Raw genomic sequence first — 27438 nt, 5'->3', positions numbered from 1 at the left:
AGATTGTATCCAGTAACCCCTAGTGATGAATGCATGGTTTATGGAATACAGCTAGCATTGAGATCAATTGGCTTCTGAAGACAGAAACCACAAATGTTGAAATGGAATAGTTTCCTCAGTCCTTTTAACAGAATTCTTAGGAAGGGGCTGGAGGCTCCTAAAAGAGCTCTGCTCTGTTTCTGCTCAGTAATAGTTTGCAGAGACCTTTCTTCTAAGTGCTCACATGATTTTAATACAAATACGAACAAGCACTCCTACTATTTATCAACCTACATGGAAAGATACCACATACTGATTGTCCATTTGCCATTTTCCCACCTGATAAAAATCTTGAGTAAACACTGGAGGGTTATCATTGATGTCCGAAACAAGGATGGTGAGCTCTGCTTCTGTTTGATGCACAGAATCAGAAACTATGATATGCAGTGTATACACTGCAGTTTCTTCAAAATCTAATGGCTCCACCACTATGATGATACCAGTGTGTTGATCAATGGCAAATTTCATTTCAGGACTATTATCATAAATAAAACCAAACTGAAGTGCTGGTCTGGAGTCTGCATCACTTGCTGACACTTGAGTCACTATAAAACCAGGCAGAGCATCTGAAACAATAATTTTGAGAATAAGTCAGAGATAAAAGATAATGTTACAGTTTCTGAAGATTTTGCCTACTTTGTGATATTGGATATATGTAATCTTTCTGTATAGTTTTGATGTATTTAAAAGTTGTGTTTTACAATAATGACAATATTCAGAAAAACTATGGAAACAGTAGTGGATTTCTTCAAAGGTATGTGCTGTATCCCAATTTTAATTTGGGTTTTCTTTAGACTTTCCCAGTACCAGTGTAGTCACAACAGTTTCTTCATCAGCAACAGGAACTTACATCCTTTTCCACAAGCATTTAGGAGACATGCATTTACTGAACAAAGCCACAAGAATATTTAACTGAGGCAGAGACCCCAATCTGTGTAGAACCAGCAAATGTAATTCTGGAGCTTTTCTGAAGGAGGGGAATGCCACTAAAGAGAAACAAGGCCTTCAGACAGATGTACATGGCAGAAAAATATGAAGAGATCAAGGTATAAGCCTATGAAATCGAGAAACTGGATACAGACAGCTTTTGTCACAGGCCAATTTGAGAGTACCAGAGATTGCAAACTAAACCTATCAGTGATTATTTTATAAAGCCTGGGACTCACAGAAGCTAAACCATTTCTCATTTGCATGCCTGAGACATGAAGCCTCAAAAATACTGTGTCATGTCCTAAAGCAAGGGTTCTTAAACTGACAACAAAAAACTAACTAAGTAACCAGTAGTTTACAGCTGCTGTGCATCTATGAATTTTGTACTTGTCATTACTAGTGGCAGGTAAATTAAGGAAAGACTAAAACATATCAGAAAAGACAAACTTGGTATCTTTTGTCAACAGGAGTGCTAGTGTTCATAATTTTTCTGCTGTATATCTTAATGCCTTCACATTTATCATGCCTGCATTTGAAAATTACAGGCTTAGAATTCAAGCTTTGCAAATGTTGAGCTAATGTCACCATTTAATAACCATTTAATGTTTAATAACATACAAATGTATGCTGGGATGGAGGTCTTGAGTCCTTTTCTTATAAATCATCCACTGGATCTAGCTATAGAGTTTGATTAACACTTCATTCAAATTTATAGGAAGTATTTCTTTCATCACAATGGAGCTCAAAATGTCTCATTTCTAGCAATGCTTGTTTTAACAACAAATATTTTTACTGGAGAAGAGCAGAAATCAAAGACATATGAAGAGTATGATACTGAAAATGAACAGATTAAAGTTGTACTTCTGCAGATTTTTTCCCTCCTTCTGAATTGCCTGTGGTTTTATCCCAAACTATTCTTAAACACAATGTCTAAACATTAAAAATAATGCCTCTGAGAATAAAAGATCACAATTTGCTTTAATTTTTCAGCTTTAATGCTACCCATTATAATTTTTATTACAGGTGTTTGGTTACACAAATCACTAAACACATTAAATTATTATCTGACAATTCCTAGCCTTAAGAAAACTTAGCTTAACACTTACTTTCTGGGACCTCCACTTCACCTAGCGGTTGGACAACTGGAGCATTATCATTAACATCTAACACTTGTATCCTCACAATACTTGTAGCAGAGAGTCTGGGGTTTCCTTTATCAGCAGCTTGTACAACCAACCTACAATTAAAGGAGGCACTAATTGTCAGAAATCATTAAATTATACACCATTATAAGCGGGGGAAATTTTAAACCCACAAAGATTGGCCATTTCTGTTCCTCATTGCAACTCATAAATTCCATCTCTCTTTCTGTAAGGTTGACTGTGCAGTTTTACTTTTTAGTTTTGCACGAAAGATGTCCTAGAGATTCTACACTGCAAAAGAATATTAAAATTATACAAAGAAAAGGAAGAGTTCATCTGTACTCATTTCATCCAATTTCATACCAAATGTAAGCGGTTAAACAACTCTTTCAAATAAGAGACAGTTCTCCCATTGGTAATTCAGAGCAGGAATTAAAACCTAAGCATTAAATTATCATTTCCAGGAGCCTGACTCTCCTCATTGTTTATAAAAGGACAAAAGGGATGTGGAAATCGGAAAATACAAAAACATCCAAAATTCAACAAGAATGCCTGCAGACACAGAGTAGTCCTTCTATTACATTATAAATGCAAGTGATAAAGTGAAAATCCTGAATACATGCACCATTTGACAATGGCAAAGTTCCCACTGATTTTAGAGGGATCAGAATCTTGCTGTCAGATTAGATGAGTTTTGACTCTATACTTCCATTTCACATCTGCATAAGGATGAGTTGTAAATTCTGTAAACAATCTTTTCATTTCCACAAACAATGTAGCAAAGAAAATGGTAAGCAGCAACACGATAAACATGGACAAAATTTCTACTCTTTGTGGGAAGCAGCTTCTGAACAATAAAAATGTAAACTGAGTTTATTTGGAAGACTTTACCACTTTCCAGTAGGGAAGATTCCAGACAGGAATTCAAAATTAAATCTAACTCAACAGGTGATAAAAAGAAAAAAAAAAAGTCAAAGCTGAGCATCCTAATTAAATGTTTTATGTACTAACAACTGTTTTAATGTTGCACCATATTTGTTTTTTTTTGCCAGCTCTACTCTGGTTATCTTTGTGGTTTCTGATCTGACAGAAGACTACTTAATTTGTAGGTTAGTATTCAATCAGTGACCATACAAAGTTCCATATAGAAAGTGTATTTTTTTCTAGAATTAGTACTGGTAAGATATACATATGGAAATATTTTATTTAAAATAATCACTTTCTAAGGTTTCAGGAAAAAAACCCTCTCATAAAAACATTTTGGCTAAGGCATTAAAATTAAGGTACGGTCAACTCTTTCATTATAAGCCCTGTTGTAAGGGACTTAGAACTTCTGGGGATGAAAATGCTCCATTAATATATATAAACAATTCCTTGCAAATTAAAAAAAAAACCAGTAACATTTTGACATCAAACATGAAAATAGTTTTGAAAGCTTCTTTTGCTGTTCACTTTTCACCTAACAATGTACAGATCAATAACTTATTTTAGAGAAAAGGAATACAAAGCTACAGATTCCCTGAACAAACTGTAAAACTGAAAGTCTAGAATTCAAACATGACCCATAAAGAAAAATTGTCATGTCCATTTGACCGTATTTATTCAGAGTTTCTGAAAAACAGGAAAAAAATAATGTTTAGTGCAAGACAGGTTACAGATGGAAACAGTTTAAAAAGTGTCACATTATTGAGTAGAAACTTTGAACTATCTACCAATTAAAAATGAGAACATATCCCTATTTCTTAGACTTGAGTGTTTTCACTGTGCTTTTATGAAGAACATTGCCTGAGAGGGAATGGCTGTACAGTTATTAATAAACTGAAATCCAGAAACTGTTATTGTTCCTATAGTGAATAATCACACTTACATCAATTAGAGTTGTCATTGATTAAACTAGACTATATTTCTTTAAATTTGATCAGTACAGAAGAATCTTAGTACAAATGGGCAGCTTTAGTGCTGTTCTCAGTGATGTCTGGCTTGCATCCAGGATCTGTGGATAATGGATATCAACAGGAAACTAGGAAATGTGTAACATGAATATTCTCAAGTTAAACTGGATGAAAGTAATACAGTTTTATGAGAAGCTTACATACAAACCTGTAAGATGAAGTGTTTTCATAATCTAGGTCTGTATTAGTTGCTAGAATTCCTCGCGCTGAATCAATTAGAAATGTTGCATTTTCATTACCAGATAAAACTGAATATTCAATTTCTCCATTCAGCCCACTGTCAAGGTCAGCTGCAAATACCTGTTTGTGAGCAAATCTGAGGCTTAATTAAAAATAGCAGAATATTATTTCAGTAAGAAAACCCTTATACTACAGTCAGTTATTTCTGATTACTTTCCTTTCATACGCACATATTTAAATAAACCATCATCATTGTTCCCAGTGTAAGGTCATAAATTCTGCTCATGAACTGCAACGGGCTGCACATGAAAGAATAATTTGAAATTCAGCTACATAAACCATTAGGGCTGAATGTAATCATTCTACTATTAGATTGCTGTTAGAATGCTCTCCCTGTTGAGCACATAACAATGCACTTTCTCAGTGGTACAGGACTGAGCTTTAAAGTATTGCTGCTATACAAACAGCCAAAGGATAAAATAATTAAACTACTAGATTTTCAGAGCTTTCATGGAATAGTTCATTAATTACCCCTTAAAAATACCAACCAGAAAATGTAAAAAAGGCAGAGACAATCTGTAAAGATTTGCCAACAAAATAAGGAACCTTCAGCAGTAGTGAACAGGTTTCGCAAAGAGTCCTCTTTACTCTTTGAAGAGTAGTCTCTATATTTTTTGGTTGCTGAACAAGCATTATCATGAGTCTGGGATTCAAAACACAGCAGAGGCAACCAGTCAGACTGAATAAAAGAAACAGAATGTATTTTGTCAAAAAATTTTGATTACACATCTGGTTTGATTTCCTTCTGATTTTTCTCCATTCCTGGACGTATGTTTCTCTAAAAACAATGTCCATCAGTTTCTAATCACTTTGGCCCGGAGGCATTTGTAGCTTATTTATTTATTTATTTATTTATTTATTTATTCTCTAGAGAGGGGATATATTTTCTACCTAACATGACCCTCACCATGATCTGACTTGCAATGCAAAAACATGTACTGAGAAAATTATGTGTTCTTCTAGTCCAGCTGATGTCTTCTTTTGCTTTAACATGGGCAGCTGGAAACATTTTAGGAGAACAGATCCATTCAGAGGAAGAAGTGCTTGCACATTTAAATTAAGACAAGCTGCTCTTTAGGCATCAGATTTTAAATTGAACACTTGGGTTAGACTCTACTAGCCTGATGAGTAGAAAGTATTATTTTTATTGCTACAGTCCTTTCAGTAGAGGCATTAATAGAAGACCCAGCCTATACTGTAACCAGAACCACAGATTTGAATGGCATTTTTCAACTGCTTCAAGATAGAACTTTTTAAAGAAAGTGAATTTAAATTCCAGGTACAAAATTATTAAGACACAGAATTCTCTTTCAACTTAACAGACCTGAATGAATGATCTCATCTGAAATGTGGTCTAGAAAAAAAATCATGTCATATTTTAGATATCCAAGCAGAGTAATAGTGACACCAAGAACCCTACTCCCAGTTTTTAAGACAGAGTGGGCCAGAACAGACCTAGCAGGACTGTACTGATAGACAGATCAGCCAAACATCTTTTTAACTACAGCACTGTGATCGGGAAGATATACTTCCACTTACCTGTAGGATGTCTGTTTTAGGACTCTGGCCTTCCCATACTGATGCTTTGTAATAGCTTTGCTCAAATTTAGGTGCATTGTCATTCACATCCTGAATCAAAACGGTCACTCCACAGAACACTGAATTGAAGCTATTTTCAGCCACAATTGTAAGCTGCATTTTACACTTAACTTCATAATCAAGGTAGCTTTGCTCCTTTACTGTGATTGCACCTGGTTTATTACAAGAAAAAAAAAAATCTCAAGATGTGACTCACTCATTCAGGAGAAGACATCAACAAATACAGTTATGAAATTCCTAACATACATGGTCACCACCATTGAACACGAAAGAATTCCAGCAAGCTCAGCATTGTGTCCTTTTTCTACCTACCATCACCCCAACATGCTAGCTATTGAATAAAATCTTGGAGGGCTAAGTTTTCACCAACCACCACTACACTGGCAATTGCCTAGAACTAAGCCAATTTACAAGCAGAGGAATAGAGACCAAGTGTCTGCATGATGTTTCCTCCTCGGCACATGATAGAGATAACCATCTTGGAAGAGACTCTTACCCCTCATCTGACAGTGGCTACATCTACCCCTCCATCAAAATCCACATCAGGCAGCAGCTGCAGCAATTTCTGTATCTGACTAACATACAGGCAAAACACTCACTCCAGATGCAGTGAGCCCCCTCCCCAGAGCTGTTACTCTATCAAAAATAAACAAATAATGAGACTTATTGAGATGACAGGCACAACTGGCCACCTCCACGTAGTCATTGTTTCAATGTTCTAGGAACATACTCATAATTCTCCATTACATCTTAGCATAAAATATACTTGATTTGTGTATTAATTTTCATTAGAATTCAAAATCAGTTTTGTATGGACTTTCTAGTAATGATGTCACAAATCTTGTTATCCCAAAGTCAGGCTATAAGAATGTATCAACTCTGGCTCTCCAAACTAGTGTTTTATATGTTTTATTTTCTAGGATAAGCAAACATTAACTACTGTTTATGGACCTGTGTCTTGAAGAAAAAGATTTCAAAGGTGTTTTATTTTCAGCACAACACTTATAACATCACATGCTGTTTACAGAGAAAAGAAAACAGACAGTGGCAGAAGAAATACACTTCTAGATGACGGAGAGCAAACTGAAAGGCTCTAGCATAGAGTGAAACAAATAATCAAGTTTGAGGTACACCACCTAGGTGGTGTGAAAGATCAATCTAAGGCTAATCTCTCTAGTTTTATTTCAGTGAAATAAGAAGAACTTGAAACTCAAAAGTATGCATTTCAAGCGCACCTCATCTAAGAAAATTATTTTAGTGGTATGCCATTTGATGCCTGGAGACAATCAGAAGTTAAAGCCTCCAGAAAGTCAGGGATAAAGCTATTTATTAAGGGTACAAACTATTTACACTGTTTCTGAAGAAAACTGCTTACACTGTCTGTATGCCATCCCAAAAAGAGAGACTTCAGCTATTCAGCAGGCAAACTTACTGCAGATGTTTAGAAGCTGAGAGGTAACCAGAGTAGCTGTGCTCTCTTACAAGCCTTAGAGGAGAACATGTAAATGTACACAGGGAACACCCCACTCTCCTGCACCTGGTATTCCTGACTGAAGAGCAAGTGAAAGCAGAACTGCTGCAGAACACAAATACAATCACAAAAAAACCCCCAAAAAACAGACTTGACCTTAAAATGTGTTGAGGTTTGGCTGAAACAAAAAGCATTAAAATCAACAAGAGTCTAATGCGTCTACACTAGAAGTGTTTTGAAGTATTTTGTTTATTGAGTTTTTGGGAAACTATATGATGAGAAACAAGATGGAATCTCACCTTGGATCACAAAGCAGTAGTTCATCAACTCCCAGCACCTGGTGATTAACAGTAAATCAGAACTGAGTGTTTTAAACAGGTATACTGGTGTTCAATTTCTTTTTACCTCAAGTTTACAACAGTAGCTGGATTTATTAATGACATGCTCATTGTAACAGAATTATTACTAAGGAGTACTCTTAAGATATCTAGTCCTTGTTCTTGTGGTAGGAACTTTCTAATGCTCCAAAGTACACACACACAGACACTTGAAAAAAATTATAAAATGTACCTGTAATAGGGTGTATGGAGAATATTTCCTGGTCACTGAAGATGCTGTATTTTATGTCTTCTCCTGTGAATTTGTGTTCATAGGCTTCTACTGTTAGAAGTGATTTACCTATGGAAGCAGTAAGATGTTTTCATCATGTCCACTCTAGAAGGTTTTGTTCTAATTTTAAAGTATTGGTATTAATAGCAGATGCACAATTATGTACTAGGTTAGGTGCTCATTCATTAGTTTAGTAGACAATAACAATAATTCTCCATGATTTTCCTATATTACAGATTCATAGACAAAGAACTGTATATATTCCTTCCTCAGTAAATTATACATCTAATAACAACTTTACCTGCCTAAATAAAATAATGAGATTTAACTTTTCCTAATTGCAAACTCACAGGAATCATTTGAATCCTCTCTTACCTGAAATCATATCTATTTTTTTTGATTTTTGGTGTATCATGTTACCCACAAATGAACGGGTTTATTTTTTCTCCATTTATCAGGATTCAATTTGAGTTTTTGAACAGCACCTTAAATTAAATATCCTTCAGAATTATAAGTGGCCACCTTTTGGCAAAGAGAAAGAAAAGATGAAACTATGTGCATAGCTATGTGTCAATTCACACAGAATCAAAATTACATGAAAACACCAATAATTTAATATAGAATGCAGGAGACATGAAATAAAAATCCTGTTTGGAATAAAGTAAAAGGGAAAATGTGGAACTCAGTAAATTATCCTGCTCAGAATCATCACATTTAACAAAAATATATCAAGTTAAAAAGCCATTACCAAAACCTCCAAATAATTATTCTTTTCAAGTCATTTAGGAAATTGTCGAGCATATATGGACATGGATTTTAACTTTTTAATTATTTAATTAAATCTAAATTAATTAATTAATCTAAATTAGTAATTTATTCCATGAAGCTGCAATGGAATGACGCAACCTGAGCTCTTTCAAACAGCACTAGAGGCAACTAGGTATTTTATTATATCACAAAGGACACACTGCTCATACCCAGTGTCCTGGATGACAGAGGAAAATACTTTAGTACAAAAAATGAGAGGAAATATTGCTATTGCAACGATCCAATACCTTTTTAATTCTAGCAGTTACATACTACTTTTTAAAAAACAGATTTTTTTCTATTAGGGGTTTACTATTTGCTCTCAAAATCTCTCTGTCAATAGCAAAAGTATGCCAATTTTGACATGCCATTTTCTGTACTTGACAATGTACTTGTAAGATATTTACTGGAAAAGCTCTAGAATCAACATTAATCTTTCCAATATGTAAAGACAGATATATGAATGCTGAGTTTTTTAGGAACTAAAATAAGGGGCTGTAGGTTGAATTTTTCTTGCCAAGCAACTTTGATTTGCTACAGAACACTGTAAGGACAATCATTCACATCATCCTCAGAGCAGAGCTAAAGATGAGAAAAAAAAACAAATTCTGAAGAATATCCCCAATTATCTTTTAACACCGTCTCCATCTTTTTGTTTGTTTGCTTGTGTGTTTAAGAAGAAAAACTACCAGAAATAAAGTAAGCAGCAGCATTTCTACTTGATTACTTGTTGTTCAGAGTTTAGGTTAATAAACTATTCTTCTGAGTCTTCATATCCTAATCCTTTAAGCTCCACGTTTTTCACACAGATAGAACTGTCTATAACTTCTTTTTAGCAGAGAACAAAGCTCTTGTGTTCTGATACCTTTCACAGAAAATGATTCCTCCAAACAATGAATTTTTGCAGCACATTGTCAAAAAAAATTACCAAAGTGTGAGGTCAGTTGTGACTTAAACAGGCACTATACAAATAAAGTACAACAGAAAATGTCCATCTTCTGGAACTCGCCATTTCAATCACATGCAATTCAGAAGCTGCCTCAAGCAGATGTCACATTATGTAGCACTTAACAGAGAAAAATCAGGGAAAGGGAGCTTTCTCCCTGTAAAACACATCGAGGCTGAGATCAGCACTGAAGATAGAGCAAGGCAGCAGGGAGATCAGGTTCAAAGCAGAAAGTAGTCAGATTGGATTGAAATGCTAGGCAATTGACCTCTGGATTAGTTAAAAACTTTGAAAGACATGAAGAGTGATGTAAACGTAGCGGATTTTCAGTTTAATCACAGTCTGACTGCATATGGAAGTATCTCAATCTGTTTTATACAGCCTAGACACCAACGTTATGCCTGCAGACTCAAAACCAAAACATGGCAAAGGGAAAAGCATTTACCTTCCTGGACAAATCAGCTCCAAAATATTTGCTGAACTCTGTGTTAGGACATATATGTTTTATATATGTGGGGGTTTTTTATATGCATGTCCTAACACCAGCACCACACTGAGCTGTTGTACCACTGTAGCATTTTCTTCTTTCTTCAGTCCTCATTATAGTAGTCTCTTTTACCCATCCTCTGCCATCTAATCTGTGTTCATCCCTGCCATTATTTTTTCAGACCTCTTAATTATCATGAAAGGAAAAGCTGAGCACAGAGATAATGATTCAAGAACCAACTGGACACAATCCTGTGCAATGTGCTCTGTGATGACCCTGCTTGAGCAGGGAGGTGGGACCAGATGACCCTTTTGGTCCCTTCCAATCTCACTCATTCTGTGATTCTGTGACTTAAAGAATGAAGGGATACATATTTGATACCTAATATAATAGAGGATTCAAGAAGTTTTACCGGTGAATTTCTCTAAGGAACTATTATGCAAACAACCATTCAACTAAAAGCTGCATAAATAATAAAAGTTTCTTACCCTCTGAAGAGCACAGTCACTTGAATATTTATTGATTACCTTCTAAGTGCCTGCTGTAATACACTTTATAATATTTAAATACATTAAATATTCAATATTAAATTTTAAAAATAGAAAAATGGGGTTTTCTGAAGGTCATTAAACTTGGAGGTCAAACACTTAAAGAAAATGTGCCCACAAGGACCAATTCCTGAGGCACTTACCCATTTGATTGGTTTAGACTAAATTAAAACTAAGTACCCCTGGCTTTGGTGTTTTGTCATTTATATTATTCACATTTTTTATTATTTTGAAAATAAACATAGCATTTTTCCCCTCCATCAGTTAAGGAAGAAATAATATTATGAAGAGAAGCCACATTTATTAATACCATCTATACAAGTAATCAGTATGTAATGTAAATCTTTCCTGGACTGAATACATTGGTACCATTCACATTCATAGGGGTCCCAGGACCACATCTATCCTATAAGCTAACCTCTATGAGAGTTTTAATTACAGTCATGCTTTTCTTCCCCACTGAAATGTAAAATATTTGGTATTTATTTATGCTTGTGAAAAAAGGAAACTAGTATAAACAGGGACAAACTGTACTAGTATTTGGTAAAATCTCTTATATTCTTAAAATAATTTGATCTTCTTAGCAAACAGAAGTATTATTAAACACAAACTAACATTTTGTAATCAAACTCTCCTGTTTACCGTGAAGCTTTGCTTAATTTCCTTTAATCAAAACAACATAAATTGAATCTTCATTATATTTCTGTAGAATGAATGGGAGAACACAATGGCATTCTGATACCATGGTTCCTTGTGGCATTTCTGTAATTTCAGGCTGGCTTTTCTAGCCTGATCATGGAACTCATCTACACTGAAAAAAATCTACAATCAGAGCATTGCCATAAAGCTCTGATCTTTATTCTCTTTTGTTAAATGAGACAGTTTGAAAATTTGGCTTGTAGTCCCGAACAAGCACAAAGGAATGGTTGAATAACACAGCTGTAATTACTTCAACAGCCGTCTTCACTCTTCTTTCTCTCTTCTGTTTGCAGTCATCCAAGAATATTGATTGGTTTTCCAAAATTACTAACACATTTCTTATTTAGTGATTCATAACCCAATACACAGGTTGCTACTCAATATCTATGAATTCACTAGTCTCATAAAACCATTAGGATATAAATGAATGCTTTTGTTTTACTGAGGGAAGTTTGAATTATAACAAAGATAAATTACTTGTTCAAGGTGAACCTAATGAGCTGTCTGAATTGAGAATACAGTGCAAATCAGATCTCTAAATACACCTGGCCAATTAAATAGTGAGATTTGTGGATAGAAATATGTGAAAGGCATTCCTTTCTGCTCCTCATCAGGACAAAACTAATCCCTGATGCAGAAGAAAAGACATCTAATTGGCTGGAGGCATAACTACTAATGTTCTTTCAATGATAAAAAGCAAAGCAGTAATTCTCATAAATATCCAGAACAAATCCGAATAAATCTGTAAGCACCTTGTGACTGAAGCTTCTTTGTCTACAAGCAGAATTCCATAGTGCAGTCTCTACCTAGAGAGACACAGTAGAAGCCTGTCCAAGTGACCAGGTACCAACAGCCTCCAATCTTCTCTACCCCATCCTACTCCCACTTCTCCGTATTCTGCAAAGTGCAAAACTTCAGTAGGGTATTTTTGAAAGCTACTACAGTTTGTGAAGGGTATTTTGAAAACAAGAAATGCCAGGTTGCAACTGGTTCCCAACACTCAACTCATCTGAGCTTGTGTGCACTGCCCAGTGAAACAACAAGTAAATGCTGTCCACCCATCATTAAAGTAATTTTGCTAAACGAATGAACCCACTGAAGACAATGTCTCCTCCATTGCATCTTTTTCATGCTGGTGCACTGGAAAGGGGCAAACAGGTATTGGCTACATCCACATTAGCTTTTCAGTGTTGCTGCAGAGAAAAAAAAAAGGTTTCCCTATACTATTCATTACAATTACCATTCCAAAAGGAGGGGAGATTAGTGACTCCAAGAAGAGGGATTTCATGCCCACCTGCTGCACTGTTCTCAGGCACACATGCTTCATACAGCCTGTGGCTAAACGAGATCACCTCCTCTTGCTCTTCTGTAAAGATAATGACCACAGCTGTGGCTGTTCGAGGTGCGATGCCTTGATCTGATGCTGTCACTAGCAGCTGGGTACTGAAGTCCTTGGATGCCAAGGGCTTCTGAAGAATGATGTCACCTGTTTTCGTATTGATCTGAAATAGAGTTTCTGCCATCATCAAATTAAAAACAATAGCTCCATTTGATCCCAGATCCACATCCTCTGCTCTCACAGTGGCTACTGTTTCATTCACAGCAGTTTCAGCAGGCACAAAGATGCTGATAGGATTCTGTAAAAAAGTGGGATCGTTGTCATTGACATCATCAACATGCACCACAACACGGACAGTGGCGCTCCTTGGAAAATAGGTGCTACAGTCACTTGCCACAGCCCTAAATGTGTACTGGGACTTGGTCTCCCGGTCCAGTGCCTTTGTAGTAATGATGGATCCCTTGACACTATCGATTGCAAATGCTCCATAGGTGTCATCAATGAGGGAGTACATAATTTCACCATTCAGGCCAGCATCTTTGTCAGAAGCAGAGAGGTCCAGGATGGCTGAGCCTTCCTCCAGGTCTTCTATCACAGAGATTTGATATTGGGTCTCAGCGAACAATGGGCTGTGATCATTTTCATCCAAGACTGTTACACAGAGCTGTGCAGTGGAGCTTCTTGAGGGACTGCCTAGGTCATGGCACTCAATTACAAGAGTGAAATTGCTGATATCTTCTCTGTCTAAGCTACGAGTGACCAGCAGCTTGCCTGACGTGTTATTTAGAGTGAAGTATTCTCCAACATTTCCACCTTTCAAACACATAAAAAATGAAATGATCACAAACAACTACTTTTTAAAAAGAACCCCTTGTGAATGCTCTCTGCTAATTGCAATAACAAGGTCCAATTGCTCATACAGCTGGTGTGCTCATGTGCCTTTCACATATATTATTTCTCATACAAATTAAAACCTGCATTTCATTAAAATCAGTCAGCCGCAATGAGAGCAAATGCAGAATGTCATATCAATTTACAGACTGGCTATTTGGCCAAATGCCTATCTTTTCTCCCAAACCAGCCCACCTTATGAAACCTCATGCATCTCTGCTGCTGTATGAAGTGACCTTTTCCCAACCTTAGTTACATATTCCACAAAACTATAAAGCATTGCTGACAACTGCAGTTGCTTGCTCCTAGCTCTCTTCTCTTCCATCTCTTGGAATTCAAGAGTTCTGCAAGGCTGTGATTTGGGGGCACTAGGAATAAATATGAAGCAGTCAACTGAAAAGTCAGCATTTTTAGTAACAGTGAATGGCATACATACATAACACGCAGAAAGACCAAAGGTTACTAAATTAAATGGCATAGAAGATCACAACATTAAAACCAAGAAAGGAAAGGAATTTGTAATTGTTTCTTCAAAGAGATACGTGTTGGTTTTTCATCTCTGCCTATACCTGAGCTATTGCTGAGAGCCACAAACCAAAGTAAGCATTGCAAACTTGTATTTGTCCAAAGATACTACAGGAGGCTTTGAACAGCTATGGAGCTTACAATGGCATAGTGGACACAGGGAGAGTTTGGCAAGATGGAAGCCAACTATGACACCACTAATTGCTGGGTGAAAGAACTTCTCAATAAATAAAATTTAATAAACAGCACTAAATAAATAAAATTCAATTAATTCTTTGGTATATTTTCAAGGGCATATTTACATTCAGACTTCTACAATTATAACAAAAAGGACAAAATTATACCTTCATTATTAATGTCTCATTCCAGCATTAGGTATTTTTTTGTTTTTCTCTTCTGCACTATTTCAAATCCAGAAAGCAGAATGAAAGTATGCCTGGCAAGTGCTTATTAGTGCTGACAAAATGGTGAAAGATCTCTTTTATTTTCCCCACAAAAGAAGCAGACAAGATGGGAGCTAGGGAGGCCTGGTAAAGTCAAGACTAGTCTAAAACTTGGGTGCTGCTGCTTATATACTCCCTGACTTATATTAACAAAATGATGGAATGTAACTTACCAATTATTTTGTATCTTAGAGCTCCATTACTGCCAGCATCCATATCTACAGCCTGAATAATATAAACAACAGAAGGCTGCTGGTTCTCTGGAATAAAGACCTCAGAGGGAGGAAGAAGAAATGTGGGAGAGTGATCATTTTCATCCAGCACTGTGAAGATTACTGTCACTGTGCTTGACAGCGATGGGGTTCCACTGTCCCGAACCAAAACTAAGATCAATAAAAAGAAAGCAAATTTCATTTAGTAGCTGTGGGTGCAACAATGGATGTTCTTTAATAAGATCAGAGTAGGAGAGTTAATTGTGATATGCAAAAGGCGTATGCTCTTCTGCACTGGAAAATCTTCTCACTTGCATCTAATTCAGAAGGCATGAAAAAAGTAATGCTGATAGTAACACCTCACTCACTCTCATTTCCCACTCTAGAGGCATTCATAGATATTTCACACTACTACCTTTTATACTGAAAATCTCTTGGGCTTCCCTGTCCAGTGATTCAGCTGTTTTGAGTTCTCCACTGTCTGAGTTCATCTTGAATTTCTCATAACCAGCTCCTGGTAGGATTTCATACTGAAGGAAGGAATTCAGCCCTTAAAAACAGAATGGCAGTCTTAGTAAAACACAGTTTCTCTCTTCACATTCAGGTCTACTTAATTCTCTATTTCTTCTCCCTACAAGTTGTTCTGAATGACAATTCCATATAGTTCCTGATCAGACCTACCATTTGTATATAATGCAGCGATATTAGCCTTCCCATCTTTCTCTACAAAATAGGCTAAAACTGTACAAGCTTTTATAAACCTTTCTTTCAAAGTTGCCCATCTTAGTTGAACAGGAAATGAGACTCAACATTCTTAGCTATTATGGTTGTAAGATAATTCCTGTCATATTTCTTCTAGTTTTAACATCCTCTGTTATAATGTCTAAATATATAGATATAATATAATGTCATAAAGTATGTCATCTCCATCACACTTACTACTACCTTTAATGAGTCTTTAATTACCTTTAAACCTACATTATACCCAAAAGGTTTGAATACTGTGCCCTTATTTTTTTTTTGAAAATTTTCCTATGTTCCATTCAACCATTCTGTGTTTTTCCCACCCAGAATTAGTCTGTTAGTAGGGCAGGGACAGTTGGTACACCTGAAAACTTACATGACACATCTAGACATACGAAAACTCCTATTCAATGTCAAACACTGCCTGCTTGTTCTCATCTGCTGCAGTCAAGCACAATCTGCACTAGAGTTGGTGGAGAAACACCCATGCAAGAGTAAAAACAGCCTACAGTTTTTAACGTACTCAACTTCATTTGCCTTTGAATAGCTTTGTTAAGTGGCTGACAGCACTACTGAAATTTGATTAAGAGAATTACTAGTGTTAATGTGTTTGCACCTATACTAAGTCAAGGGATGGACATATTCATACAATACACGGAGAAGAAAAAATTACTTACAGAAATCCTTTCAGCTTCACAGAAGTAGAAAGAAAAATCACATCAGTGAAGACAATCAAGATGAATGTCTTCAAAGGCTTCAAACATATATTTATCTGATCTGCCCATATCAGATAACATTCAACTAAATTTTAAAAGCTATTCACAGTTCTATCCTTTATCACCAGTATGCTTCAGATAAAAGAAGAAAACCCACAAAACTGCAAGTCTCATACTATTAGCTTTCTGCCTCCTGCAGCTGAGCTGCTTCAGCCCAGCACCTTCTCTGGCAGATTCCACAATGCACACTATTCACAACCAGTGCTGAAAACAAATGGGTGCCATCCAAGTTGACTATTCACACAATGCTGAAGTTAAAACTTTTTACCCTTAAAGAACACAGGTACGTGACATCTTAATTACATTTATTTACCAAGCATTTACTGACTTTTTTCCTATATGCAACTGCTAGGAGGTAAAGTAGCATTATGAAAAAGCTGCACACCCTGCCCAGGAGAGGAGCACACTGACTTTACACATTCACACACCACAGCAGAGCAGCTAGCACATTTGCACTCAATCCAACCTGCTGGTTAATTATTCAGTAGCACTGATCACATTTTAGGGGCTGAAATTACAAACATAAATAAAAAACGTCCCCCCTGCCCCAAATTCAGATTCAAGTCTCATCTTTATAGGGCTTTACAATAATGTCTAATGAATGGCAATAAGCCCTGTCTCGTAACTTGAAGTCAATGGTTCCTATTAACCTTTTAAGATTTATCTCCTAAGGCTCCAGACATACCTATTAAACCACAGAGGTGCACATCAGCTTAAAAGGAGACCTTGCCAAATGCTAGTTCAGTTCTTCTGCAAAGACCTACCTCAAGCAAAAACCCTGACATAAACTTAAATGTAGTGCTTGTATCTTTGCTTTCCCATGCATACTTTTCCAACAAGCATATTTTCCAATGCTGACATCTTTTACGCTTGCATTTACTGATGTTGAGCTGTCAGATGCCGGCTGTGTGGGGGTGAGGGCATAGAGGGCTCCCTAAAGGCTCCCAAAGTCAGGCAATAGAGAGATGTAGTAAGTGCAGCTGTTGAAATGTGGAGGTGGGAGGTAGTGGAAAAAAACGTTTCAGGGATATTAATTTGAAAGAAAGCCATTCCAAAGTCAGAAATTTTACTTGTGATTTCCTCCCAAAAAAGATACTCTTCCAGTCAAAGAGAATGAAATAGAAAGGAAAATAAAATAAAAGTTTGATAATAACTGGTTCCTCCCAGCAGTAACTCAAGGAACATATGAACAAAAAAGAGTGATGGGAGAAAGTCCTCCACTGAGACTATGCAAATATTACTGGGATATGAACTGCAATTTAAAGAGTGTGTAAAACAAATATATGATGTAAAAAAACAAAAAAAACAAAAAAACCCCACCATTCCAGGAGTTATCTTATTCAAAATACTGTGTTCCAAAAACATAAGAAAAGTGAGTAGCATTATATTTATTTATATTTATGACTCATATATAAATTAAATTTTCTTACATTATGAACATAATTTCAATATTAATTTGAAACAATACGATTACATACTCATGACACAGGGCCAAATCACATAAATGTGAGAAAAAGACCCAACAGAATGACTGTGGTTACTGGAAAATGTACTTTAAAAAAATAACAGGAAGGAACCACCAGCCACAACAGTGCTCCAGCTCAAAGTGTCTGCACAGTACACTTGAAATGTCCTTCCTCTCCAGCCTGCCAAGCCACCCAGAGTCCCTCCCACTAACTGCTCTGGACATTTCCTTTCTGCTCTATTTCCCAGAGGATGTGAAAAAAATACAAGTGATAGAAAAGGAGGGAGAAGGATTCAAGCAAATTCTCAGTTGTCTCCTTTATCTCCCAAACTTTTCTTCAAGTATCATCTTTTTTCACAATCCACAAAAGAAAGAAAATATTTGGAAGAGTGAGATACAGAGGCAGACTGCAGTACAGCTCAGCTGTTATGGAGAACATAACAGACATAACATACCCATTCCTAATTTCTAAATACTTTACATACTTGTGGGAAAATGTCTTTTCTATATAATATCTGCATTGAGCTCACATCAGTCTTTTGTAATCAATATGTGCTCTACAGTAAAATTACAAATCTTACTGAATACAGAAGATTATTTTGTTAACAAGTTCCATTATCTGCTTTTAGGATAGCACAGTCTTATACAATTCTAAAGAAAGTACAGAAAGTGAAGTCACATTAAAAATGAAGTCATTTACAGAGTTGAGACTACTTTTGCGCCAAAGACAGCAGTATTTTAATATTTAACTTGCTTTCCAGATTTTATTATTTATCACACAGATCTTGTATAACTAGTAGTCCAGCATATGGACTACCTGAAACATCATATGCTATGCATTTTAGATAGTTCAAAAGAGCAGGTAGTTGAAGAACTGGAGGGAATTTTTTGTTGCTTAGCAGACTCGCTCAGGTTTAGTCCTTACATGTGATTCACTGAGGAGATGAACCATCCCCACAACTTATTAATCCATTCTGTGTATTTTTGAAAAGCAATGCATTAACACTCTACAGCATCTAAAAGCCTACTTAAAATATAGGGCCACTTCCACTAGCCCTTCATAGCTCAACCAACTGGAAAATCTTGGATTACAGTGCCCCTCTCTGGTCAGAAAAGATGAGTGCATATTTGCTGGTTCTGTTACAAAACCAGGACTCTTTACTAGTGAACTGCTTTAAAACTATTCAAAATGCTCTGATTGAGAGTGACAAAATGTTCAGATATTAACTTTGAGTTGAATGTTGTACATTTATTTATAACCAGAACATACTGGCTTTCTTAATGAGAAACATATAATACGGTGTGTCACACAAGAACACATTTTATATTTAATATACCCATCAGAGCTGCAAGTCAGCATACCTCCAAGCTCCAATTAAAGATTGAGAGTCTGAAACAAAACTTGTATTTTGAAAACTCAGAAGTCATACATTACCTTGGGGAAAGCACAACAACTGTACATGCAAGGCATCAAGACTGAATTGGTCCACAAGTAAATTTTAAGCAAAAGGACAGAAATTACCTGCATCTCGGTCCACAGCCTCCACTCTTAGGACAAACTCCCCTGGATCTTGATTTTCATGAACTGCAGTCTCATAAAGTTGCTTCAGAAATACTGGGGTCTCATCATTCACATCAAGAACAATGATGGTTAGGACTTGTGTGGCAGAGAGAGGTGGGCTGCCGTCATCAAGAGCTATGACTGTCAAACTGTAGCGCTCCTGAACCTCACGGTCTAGAAATTGGGCTGTAGTTAAGAGTCCTAATTTAAAGAGGAAAGGTTTTTAAAAAGTATCCTGGTCCAGGTCAGGATCCTAGTTGTTCCAGCACTCACAGCTTCAATGTACCATCACTATGCCACTGCTGCAAGGCTTACAGACTTTGCAGTCACTCATTACCTGTGATTACCTCTAAAGTCTTAATTGGCCCAGAAATACTGCCTTTGTCATCCAGGGAAATTTGGATTCATGGAAAATTCATGTGTAGTTGAGAGATTGCTTTTTTATCTAACTCTGAGTTTAACTTTCAGACTTTATTTAAGTTACATATTTGTCTTTTGCACGTAAGTTATGCAGTGTCAGCTGCATCACCTAATGAATTCAAAATCAGAATAGGAACCAGAAAATATTACAACTATTAAGGTGGTATTTGCATTTGTGAGAACACAGTATGATATTTAGAAACTTGAAAATTTCAGAGGGCTGAAGAATGAAATTCATCAGCACTTTGAGCCTCCACTGAACACACTGCACCCACAGTGTAATGCAGACTCCTTGATCTCAACTTTGCCTTTCCTCATGTGTACATATCATAACATACATGTGCGCACATGCTTTAAGTATGCATCATGCCAAAATCAGAATGAATTATTTCACCACAAGTGTTTTCTTCCCACCTTCCTTTGTGTAATGCCCCAGTACATCCACATAACACAGTAAAAGTGTTATGCCAAAATTTTTGAGCTGAGTTTCACAGAGCTTGACTGCTGTGTGCTGTACTGCCCTGCTCATGTGGTGCTCTGCCCAAGGCAATCACCACTGAGGACAGTAAGTCACCTGGGCAGAGTGTCACACTGTGGTATTTCACTATTGCATGGTATGCACTTCCAATGTTACTGTGAGAATCACAACACAAGAAAGGCCAGAGAAGAGAAGTTACAGTACCTGTGATTTTATCCAGTACAAATGCTTTGTTTTCATTGCCTGAAAGAATGTGATAAGTAACTTGTCCATTTCTTCCCTCATCAGGATCCTTTGCAATTACATGGTGTACAAGGAAGCCCACCTCTACATCCTCCATGACATAGGAAAGAGGTGAAGACATAAAACTGGGACTGTTGTCATTGATATCTAAAATAACAATTTTCACAGCCAGGGAATCCAGCCGACGATCAGTCAGATTTATTGCCTGGTCTTCTGCAAATACTGTCAAGATCACAGAACTAGTAATCTCCCTGTCTAGTGGAGAAGCTGTGGTCAAGGTACCATACAAAGGGTGAATAAGAAATTGATTTTCACCCATGTTACTAATTTCTAAGGAATACTCTATCTTGCTGTTCAGAAAACTGCCATCTCCATCCTTTGCACTGAATGTGTAAACTAGAGTGCCAACAGGTACATTTTCTTCTATGCCAATCACTACAGAGTCATCTTGAAAATACGGAGAATGATCATTCTTATCTTCTACATCAATACTTAGGAAGACAGTGCTATTTTGTGGGGGATTATTATAATCCTTTATAATAACTTGCAAAAAAAAGTGTGAATCTGTCTCATAGTCAAGCTCCTTGGAAAGATAAAGTTCTCCTGTCAAGCTGTCTATTTCAAAATGAGCATTATCATCTTTAACAATACTGAAAAGCAGCTTCCTGTTAAGTGCTAGATGGTTACTCGGTGCCTTCAGAGAATCCAACACTTGTGAAGGTTTAAAATTTTCAGGTACGACAAAGTGCTTGAAGTCTTGAGAGAAGCCAGATCTCCCGTCGGGAAGTGGGATCACCTGCAATCAAAACACAAAGACTGCAATATTGTTCCATGGTTATTACGAATATCGTAACATGTAGTGGGCTGACCCTGGCTGGATGCCAGGTACCAGCAAAGCTACTTTATCACTCCCCTCTGCCACTGGACTGGAGACAGAAAACATAATGAAGGTTCATGAGCTGAGATAAGGATCAGGAAAGATCACTCGGCAAATACCATCACAAAGTTAGCCAAAACAGACTAGAATTAGAGATGTTAACTGAACCTATTGCTAACAAAATCAGAGCAGAATAATGAGAAGTCAGACCTTAAAAACACACCTTCCCCTCACCCCTCCCTCCTTCCCAGCTCTGCCTCCTTCTCCAGGGGTGCAGGGAGACAGGGAATGGGGGCTACAGTCAGTTCATCACCCGTTATTTCTCCCATTGCTCAGGGAGAGGAGTCCTTTAACTCTCTTTAACTGTGGGAACAGCATTTGCCTTGCCTGTACTGATGCATGTTACTACAAAATTAACCATTTTTAGGGTGAAAAAAATAGCAGCCTCAATGACATTCAGCCTCTGACAGAGGAGTGCACAGATGGCCTGGACAAAGCAGCCCCACTGTGGCTTGATGAACAGCAGGTGGCTGGCTATGGAATGAGCACATGCTGCATTTCACACTCCCATGAAGAGCAGCCCTGTATAAACCAGCACAAAGAAATGAGATATATTTATAAAAGGTTATAGAGACAGAATTTAGAAAAGAAAGCAACTTTGTGAAGAAAACAAAAAATGTCTACTCTCTTCCTTATTTTCAGTCCCACTTGATATTTGGGTTTTTTTCTGCCTACCTGCACATTTTCCTCCTACTTCTAGTGTTTCCTACTAAATCACAAGCATTGTCAATTTGCAAGATGATCCAGAATGCTGTTGTGGATTCTTAACAAATCAAAATGAGTCTGCTCTCTCATTTCCTCCCTCAACAGAAAAACAGCTAAGGAAAATTACCATAAGGCAAGGTGCTTACAGTTTTGAACGTTTTCCTTTTTCATTTTATTTCCCAACCTTCTTCCAAAAATGTTTTTTTTTTTTCTTCAAAGAAACTAAGCATTTAACATGATTGTTCTATCTGTACAACGTAAATAAGTACCTGGATATAAAGAGCAGCACGTCCTTGAAGTGAAGGCATCCCCTGGTCCTTGGCTGTGATCATAATTTTGTAGTCAGATCTCTCAGCATGTGACAGAGGCTGGGTTGTTCTTAACTCTCCATTGACAGCATCAATCTGGAAGTATCCTATATCCTCTTCTGTGTGGCAAAAATGGATATGTGTTATTGCAAATCAGTAGCAGCTTGCCTCCATAGTACTGAACATTGCAATGAACAGTGAAAAAGAGCAGGACCCCGAAGAAAGGAACCTGCTGCACTCATTTGGATCTCTCTGGTTTGTTTGGTTTACCGCCTCTTCTTTCATTGAATACACAGTTACAATAAATCACTTAATGTGGATTTAGAAAAATATAGAGAGAAACTCCACTGAGTACTAAAGCAACTGCCCAGTTTAGTACCAACTTTACACACCACTGGTGTGTGCATTAGGAGGGCAACAGATAGCCCAGGACTGGTCCTCCTACTTCTAATCTAGGCAGACAAGGCCAGAGAAAGAAATAAGTCTTAGTCTCCAAACTGGCACAAAGGGTTAAAGTACCTCCTGTGACTCACAGATTATGGGGCCAGCAAAGAGCACTGTTGACCCCTACAATACACTCTGACTGCAGTGATGCCACCTGCCTTGCTTGTGCTCACATCTATGTCTCCTACCAGTATTAATGTCCCAGGTCCCACTCATGTTTTAATTTAGGACTACTCTGTCATTAATTTCACTGCAAACAAAACTGCATCCTACAGCTTACCCCAGAGGGTAACTATTACATGTAGAAATTATGGGGAAAACTAAAGAGAAGTGTTTTTAAGTGGCCACACTATGTCAGGTTAACACAGCGCTAAACAAAGGGTGAAACCTGAACTAAAAGCCACAAACCTCATTGTTTGTCCAGATTATCCCTCTGATCCCTGTCTCAGACTGTCACAAACTGTTATTTTAGCAGGAAAATTTTCAACCGGTCATGGGAAAGGGAGATAATTTTTCTTTTAAGATGTTAACCAATTGATTTAAATACAAAACTGTACAGTACAAGATCATGGTCCTAATATTTTCTGAATGCTGTTTGAACACTCTCTGGCCAGCCACAAAGGCAATTAAACCCTGTGAAAGATAGGGCAGAAAGTGAAGGGAGGAAAGGCAGCTGATTGCACTTCCTTAGATATTTTGTAAGACTCATGATGGTGCTGATTTCTATTTACAAAGGCAGCTTTATTCTACCAGGCACAAAATAAACATAAAACCTTGTATTATACATGGCTTTTTTAAAATGCTAGTTATTTTAATGTATCTTTTTGTATTAATAACCCTTTAAATTCTTACCTGATTCTACTGAATATAATACAACACTGTTGTTTCCAGAATCGAAGTCCTTTGCAAAGATGGTGGCAACAAGTGTCCCTGATGGCTGCCCTTCCAAAACCTGTCACCAAGCAGCTTGTAAATGATTTGCAATTATACATGGAAAAAGCCAGTCTTTAAACAAGTCCCTTGCCATAACACGAGAGTTTAGCTGCTGCTCTATTTTCCATTTTAGCTATATTTACCGTGAGTGCAATGAGCATTTCAGTAGATGGCTAACAACATAGTTCTAGCAACCCTCTGTCGTGATCTGCTAAGAGCGCTAGCTCAAATATCTTTACTATGGCAAACTTGGAGGCCCGAAATCAAAAGGGATCCCACCGCACACAAGAATAGCATCATGCTCGTGTTATCCCTTAGACCTGGCAGCGCGCGGCGCCCCAGTTTGGGAGGACCCGCAGGTCCCGGGGCGAGGTGCGGCCGAGGGGCGGCGCTGCGCTCTGCGCGGTGCCCGCGCGGTTCCCCCCCACCTGTCGGCGCAGCGCCCCCTGCGGGAAGCGCGGCGCGTTGTCGTTGCGGTCGCGCACGGAGATGAGCACGGCGGCCGTGGCGCTGCGCCGGGGCCGGCCCGCGTCCGTCACCAGCACCCGCAGCATGTGGTGCGCCCGCTCCTCGCGGTCCAGCGCCGCCCAGTTTATGATTTCACCTGACGGCCAAGGAAAAGGGGGGAGAAATGGAGTTAGGCATTTACTGTGTGCTAGCACTCAGCACGTGCAATTATGCATTTAATTTCGTGTGAAATAATGATACGTGTCCTCTGATATACCTGATCACTGACATGAAAACCTCAGCTTTCCAAACCCCATCCTGTAGAAACATTCTGTCAATCACAGTTTTGCGTATGTACTTTAGTGCCCTATGACATCTTTTACTGTACACTGGGTGTCCCAGAGCAAAGGTATAAAACAGTATGAACCAAAGTGCTGACCTTCCAAAGAAATCCATCTGGCCTTCACCACACTCCAGGACAGATAATACATGAGCACAGGAGTTTAACTGCTGACAAGGGGCCTTTATTATGTATGTTAATCATAAACCCTTATGTCTCCCATACATTCTGATAAACCCAGCAAATAAATTTGACCAGTTTTCTCTCTATTTGCTTAGCCATACCCAATACAGCTGGAGATTTGCAGTTGACCAAAGCGCATCACACAGATAACCACATGTGGTTTTTTAAAATCTTTCTGATTAACTCCTAGGATACTGTTTGCCTGTGAACTTCTGTAAGCGTACTCAAAAGGAGCCTGTTTTTGTTTCGAGACTCATACAGAGAAATTCTGGGAAAGCCTATTTACTCCCCATGGGGACTGGACATCGGGAAACAGGAATTTTAAACAGCAGATCTTTGCTCTCTACATACCATTTTGCTAAACTGGATTATTTACAGTGCCTGTGCCCCTTGAAGGATTCCCTTCCTTTAGGCTCTCCGTGCTCTGGCCTCTGGTGTTATACTGTGTAGATAAAACCCCTATTCCTTGAGGCAATTGGGATTCACTGCAGAGTACACCCTATGCTGTGAAAATCTTCTCTCAGCCAATGTGCTTTCTGTACAACATGAACTCAGTTTTGATGGCAGTTACAAATGCGTTCACAAGTATTTTAAAGCACTCTGTCTAACTTCATAAGTACCTTTACAGTTACTTTTGGCTGATCTGTACTTTTCAGCTCTACTTAAAACACAGGCAAAAAAAGATTCTCATATGAACTACTGAAGCTATAACTTAAAACTTCTCCTTTTAATTTGTTTCAGCCAAACACCGAAACTTATGACCAAGTGACCTGAACAAACTCATTAAAAAAATAAAATCCTAAGAGCTAGTCCATTCTTCATGAAAATGTATTTGGTTTATTTCATTCCCTAAACTGTGAAACTCTGAGTCAAAATATTCATATATCAACCCAAAAGATTGAGAATCACTCCTGATAGCTTTATACTTTACTTCCATACCCTTATAGGGAAGGCTGCTTTCCAAAAGCAGTATTAGGCAGATTACAAATCACAAAATGCTACCTGTGTTAGAATTAATCTTGAAATACTTTCCATCAGACAAGAGGAAATAGGAAAGCTGTCCATTTCTTCCTGAGTCTTCGTCAACAGCTGTAATGGTGCCAACCACACCACTGGGAATCAGATCTTCCTCAATCTCAAAGAAGTAGCTCTTATGCATGAACATGGGAGAATGATCATTTTCATCCAGGACGTTAACTATTATAGATGTACTTGCATTTTGCCTAAGGTTTTTGTCCTCAGATGTGCTGACCAAGGCTCTAAAACTCAGCATCTGTGCACATTCATAGTTCAAATATTTCCGAAGATAAATCCAGCCAGTGTCAGAGTTGATTCCAAATGCAACAGAATCAGTGCTAGGCTCTAAGGAATACATCATATTGGAGGTAACGCTCTGTGAATTAAGTGACTGGGCTTGAACCTGAAGAATTTGGGCACCTAGAGAGGTAGCTTCACTGATTTCTACTTGATACACCAAACTTTGGAAAACCAAACTAGGGCCTATCTTCTGCTCTTCAATAACCACTGTCAACATCAGCAAAGAAGTCAGAGGAGGACTTCCACAGTCTTCAGCTGCTATGTGTAGAGTATATTCCTGCTGCTTTTCTGCAAACACTGTCCTGGTAAGCTTTACGACTCCAAGACTTGGATCAATGCTAAATGCATCTGACTGCTTCCTTGTAATACTGTATTTGATTGCCCCATTTAGGTGACTGTCTTTGTCTTCAGCATGAGCAATGTAGACAGCAGTACCAGGAGGCTGGGTGTGTGAGATGGTTACCTTATCAGATTCGGTAAAAAATACTGGAGGGTTGTCATTAATGTCTGTCACAGATATGTTGACTTGAGTGCTGGTGTAGACAGGGGAATTACCCAGCTGTGACTGAATAGTGAGCACCACAACAGACTGAGCTTCATGGTCAAGCTGTTTCTTGGTGCGGACAATGCCAAACTGGGGGTCAATAGAGAATTTTCCATGCGGATCACCAGAGCAAATTCTGTAAGAAACCACTTCTAATGAATCTAGAAATGGAAACAAAACCAAAAAATATTAAAAGAAAAAAAAAAAGGGAAGTAGTATCATAAACATTGGCAAGAATGTCTGCAGAGAATGCATGATGTTAAATTCAATGGAATAAATGTAAGCTACACAGATATTTGACATTCTTGGGCTTCTTATGCATCCTTCGTCCCAACCCTGGAGCCCTTCAATAAAATATGAATGTATACAGTTTGGCTACTTCTGCACTGTTTGATTTTCATCACACTGGTATTATAAAACTCTATAAAGAAGATCACATAATAGCCTCTTGTTTTTCCCTGATGTAAAATACAGGAACAACACTCCTATAAATTAGTCTTGTGGGAGCAATTTCACTACACACAGGCATTGACTGTACCAAGGAATGAAACAGGTGGCAGTTCCCTGAAAAGAAATGTTTACTGCTCATGGGTGACCATTGTTGTAACATTTATACATCAGATACTACCTAAAGCACAAGCTGTCTAAAGATTCAGGCTTACTACCAAGGCCACCCAGCAGGTGCTATTTCTACCCTGAGGACAGTCCTTCCCA

General features: G+C 37.8%; 1 protein-coding gene across 1 annotated transcript in view; it reads right to left on the bottom strand.

Annotated features, from left to right (window-relative positions):
• DCHS2 (dachsous cadherin-related 2) overlaps positions 1 to 27438 on the bottom strand; it is a 103926-nt gene that overhangs the window by 6769 nt on the left and 69719 nt on the right. The window contains 14 exon segments of the mRNA XM_062493647.1: positions 319 to 605; positions 2076 to 2206; positions 4212 to 4363; positions 5843 to 6093; positions 7980 to 8051; positions 12764 to 13621; positions 14841 to 15050; positions 15295 to 15429; positions 19387 to 19626; positions 20528 to 21362; positions 22478 to 22635; positions 23813 to 23912; positions 24322 to 24497; positions 25866 to 26885. Of these exon segments, the coding sequence (XP_062349631.1) occupies positions 319 to 605; positions 2076 to 2206; positions 4212 to 4363; positions 5843 to 6093; positions 7980 to 8051; positions 12764 to 13621; positions 14841 to 15050; positions 15295 to 15429; positions 19387 to 19626; positions 20528 to 21362; positions 22478 to 22635; positions 23813 to 23912; positions 24322 to 24497; positions 25866 to 26885 (4625 nt within the window).

The sequence above is a fragment of the Cinclus cinclus genome, chromosome 5 (assembly GCF_963662255.1).
Source record: "Cinclus cinclus chromosome 5, bCinCin1.1, whole genome shotgun sequence".
NCBI classification, from domain to species: Eukaryota; Metazoa; Chordata; class Aves; order Passeriformes; family Cinclidae; genus Cinclus; species Cinclus cinclus.
Note: the sequence above shows the minus strand (reverse complement) of the source record. Positions and strands in the feature narration are given on the sequence as shown.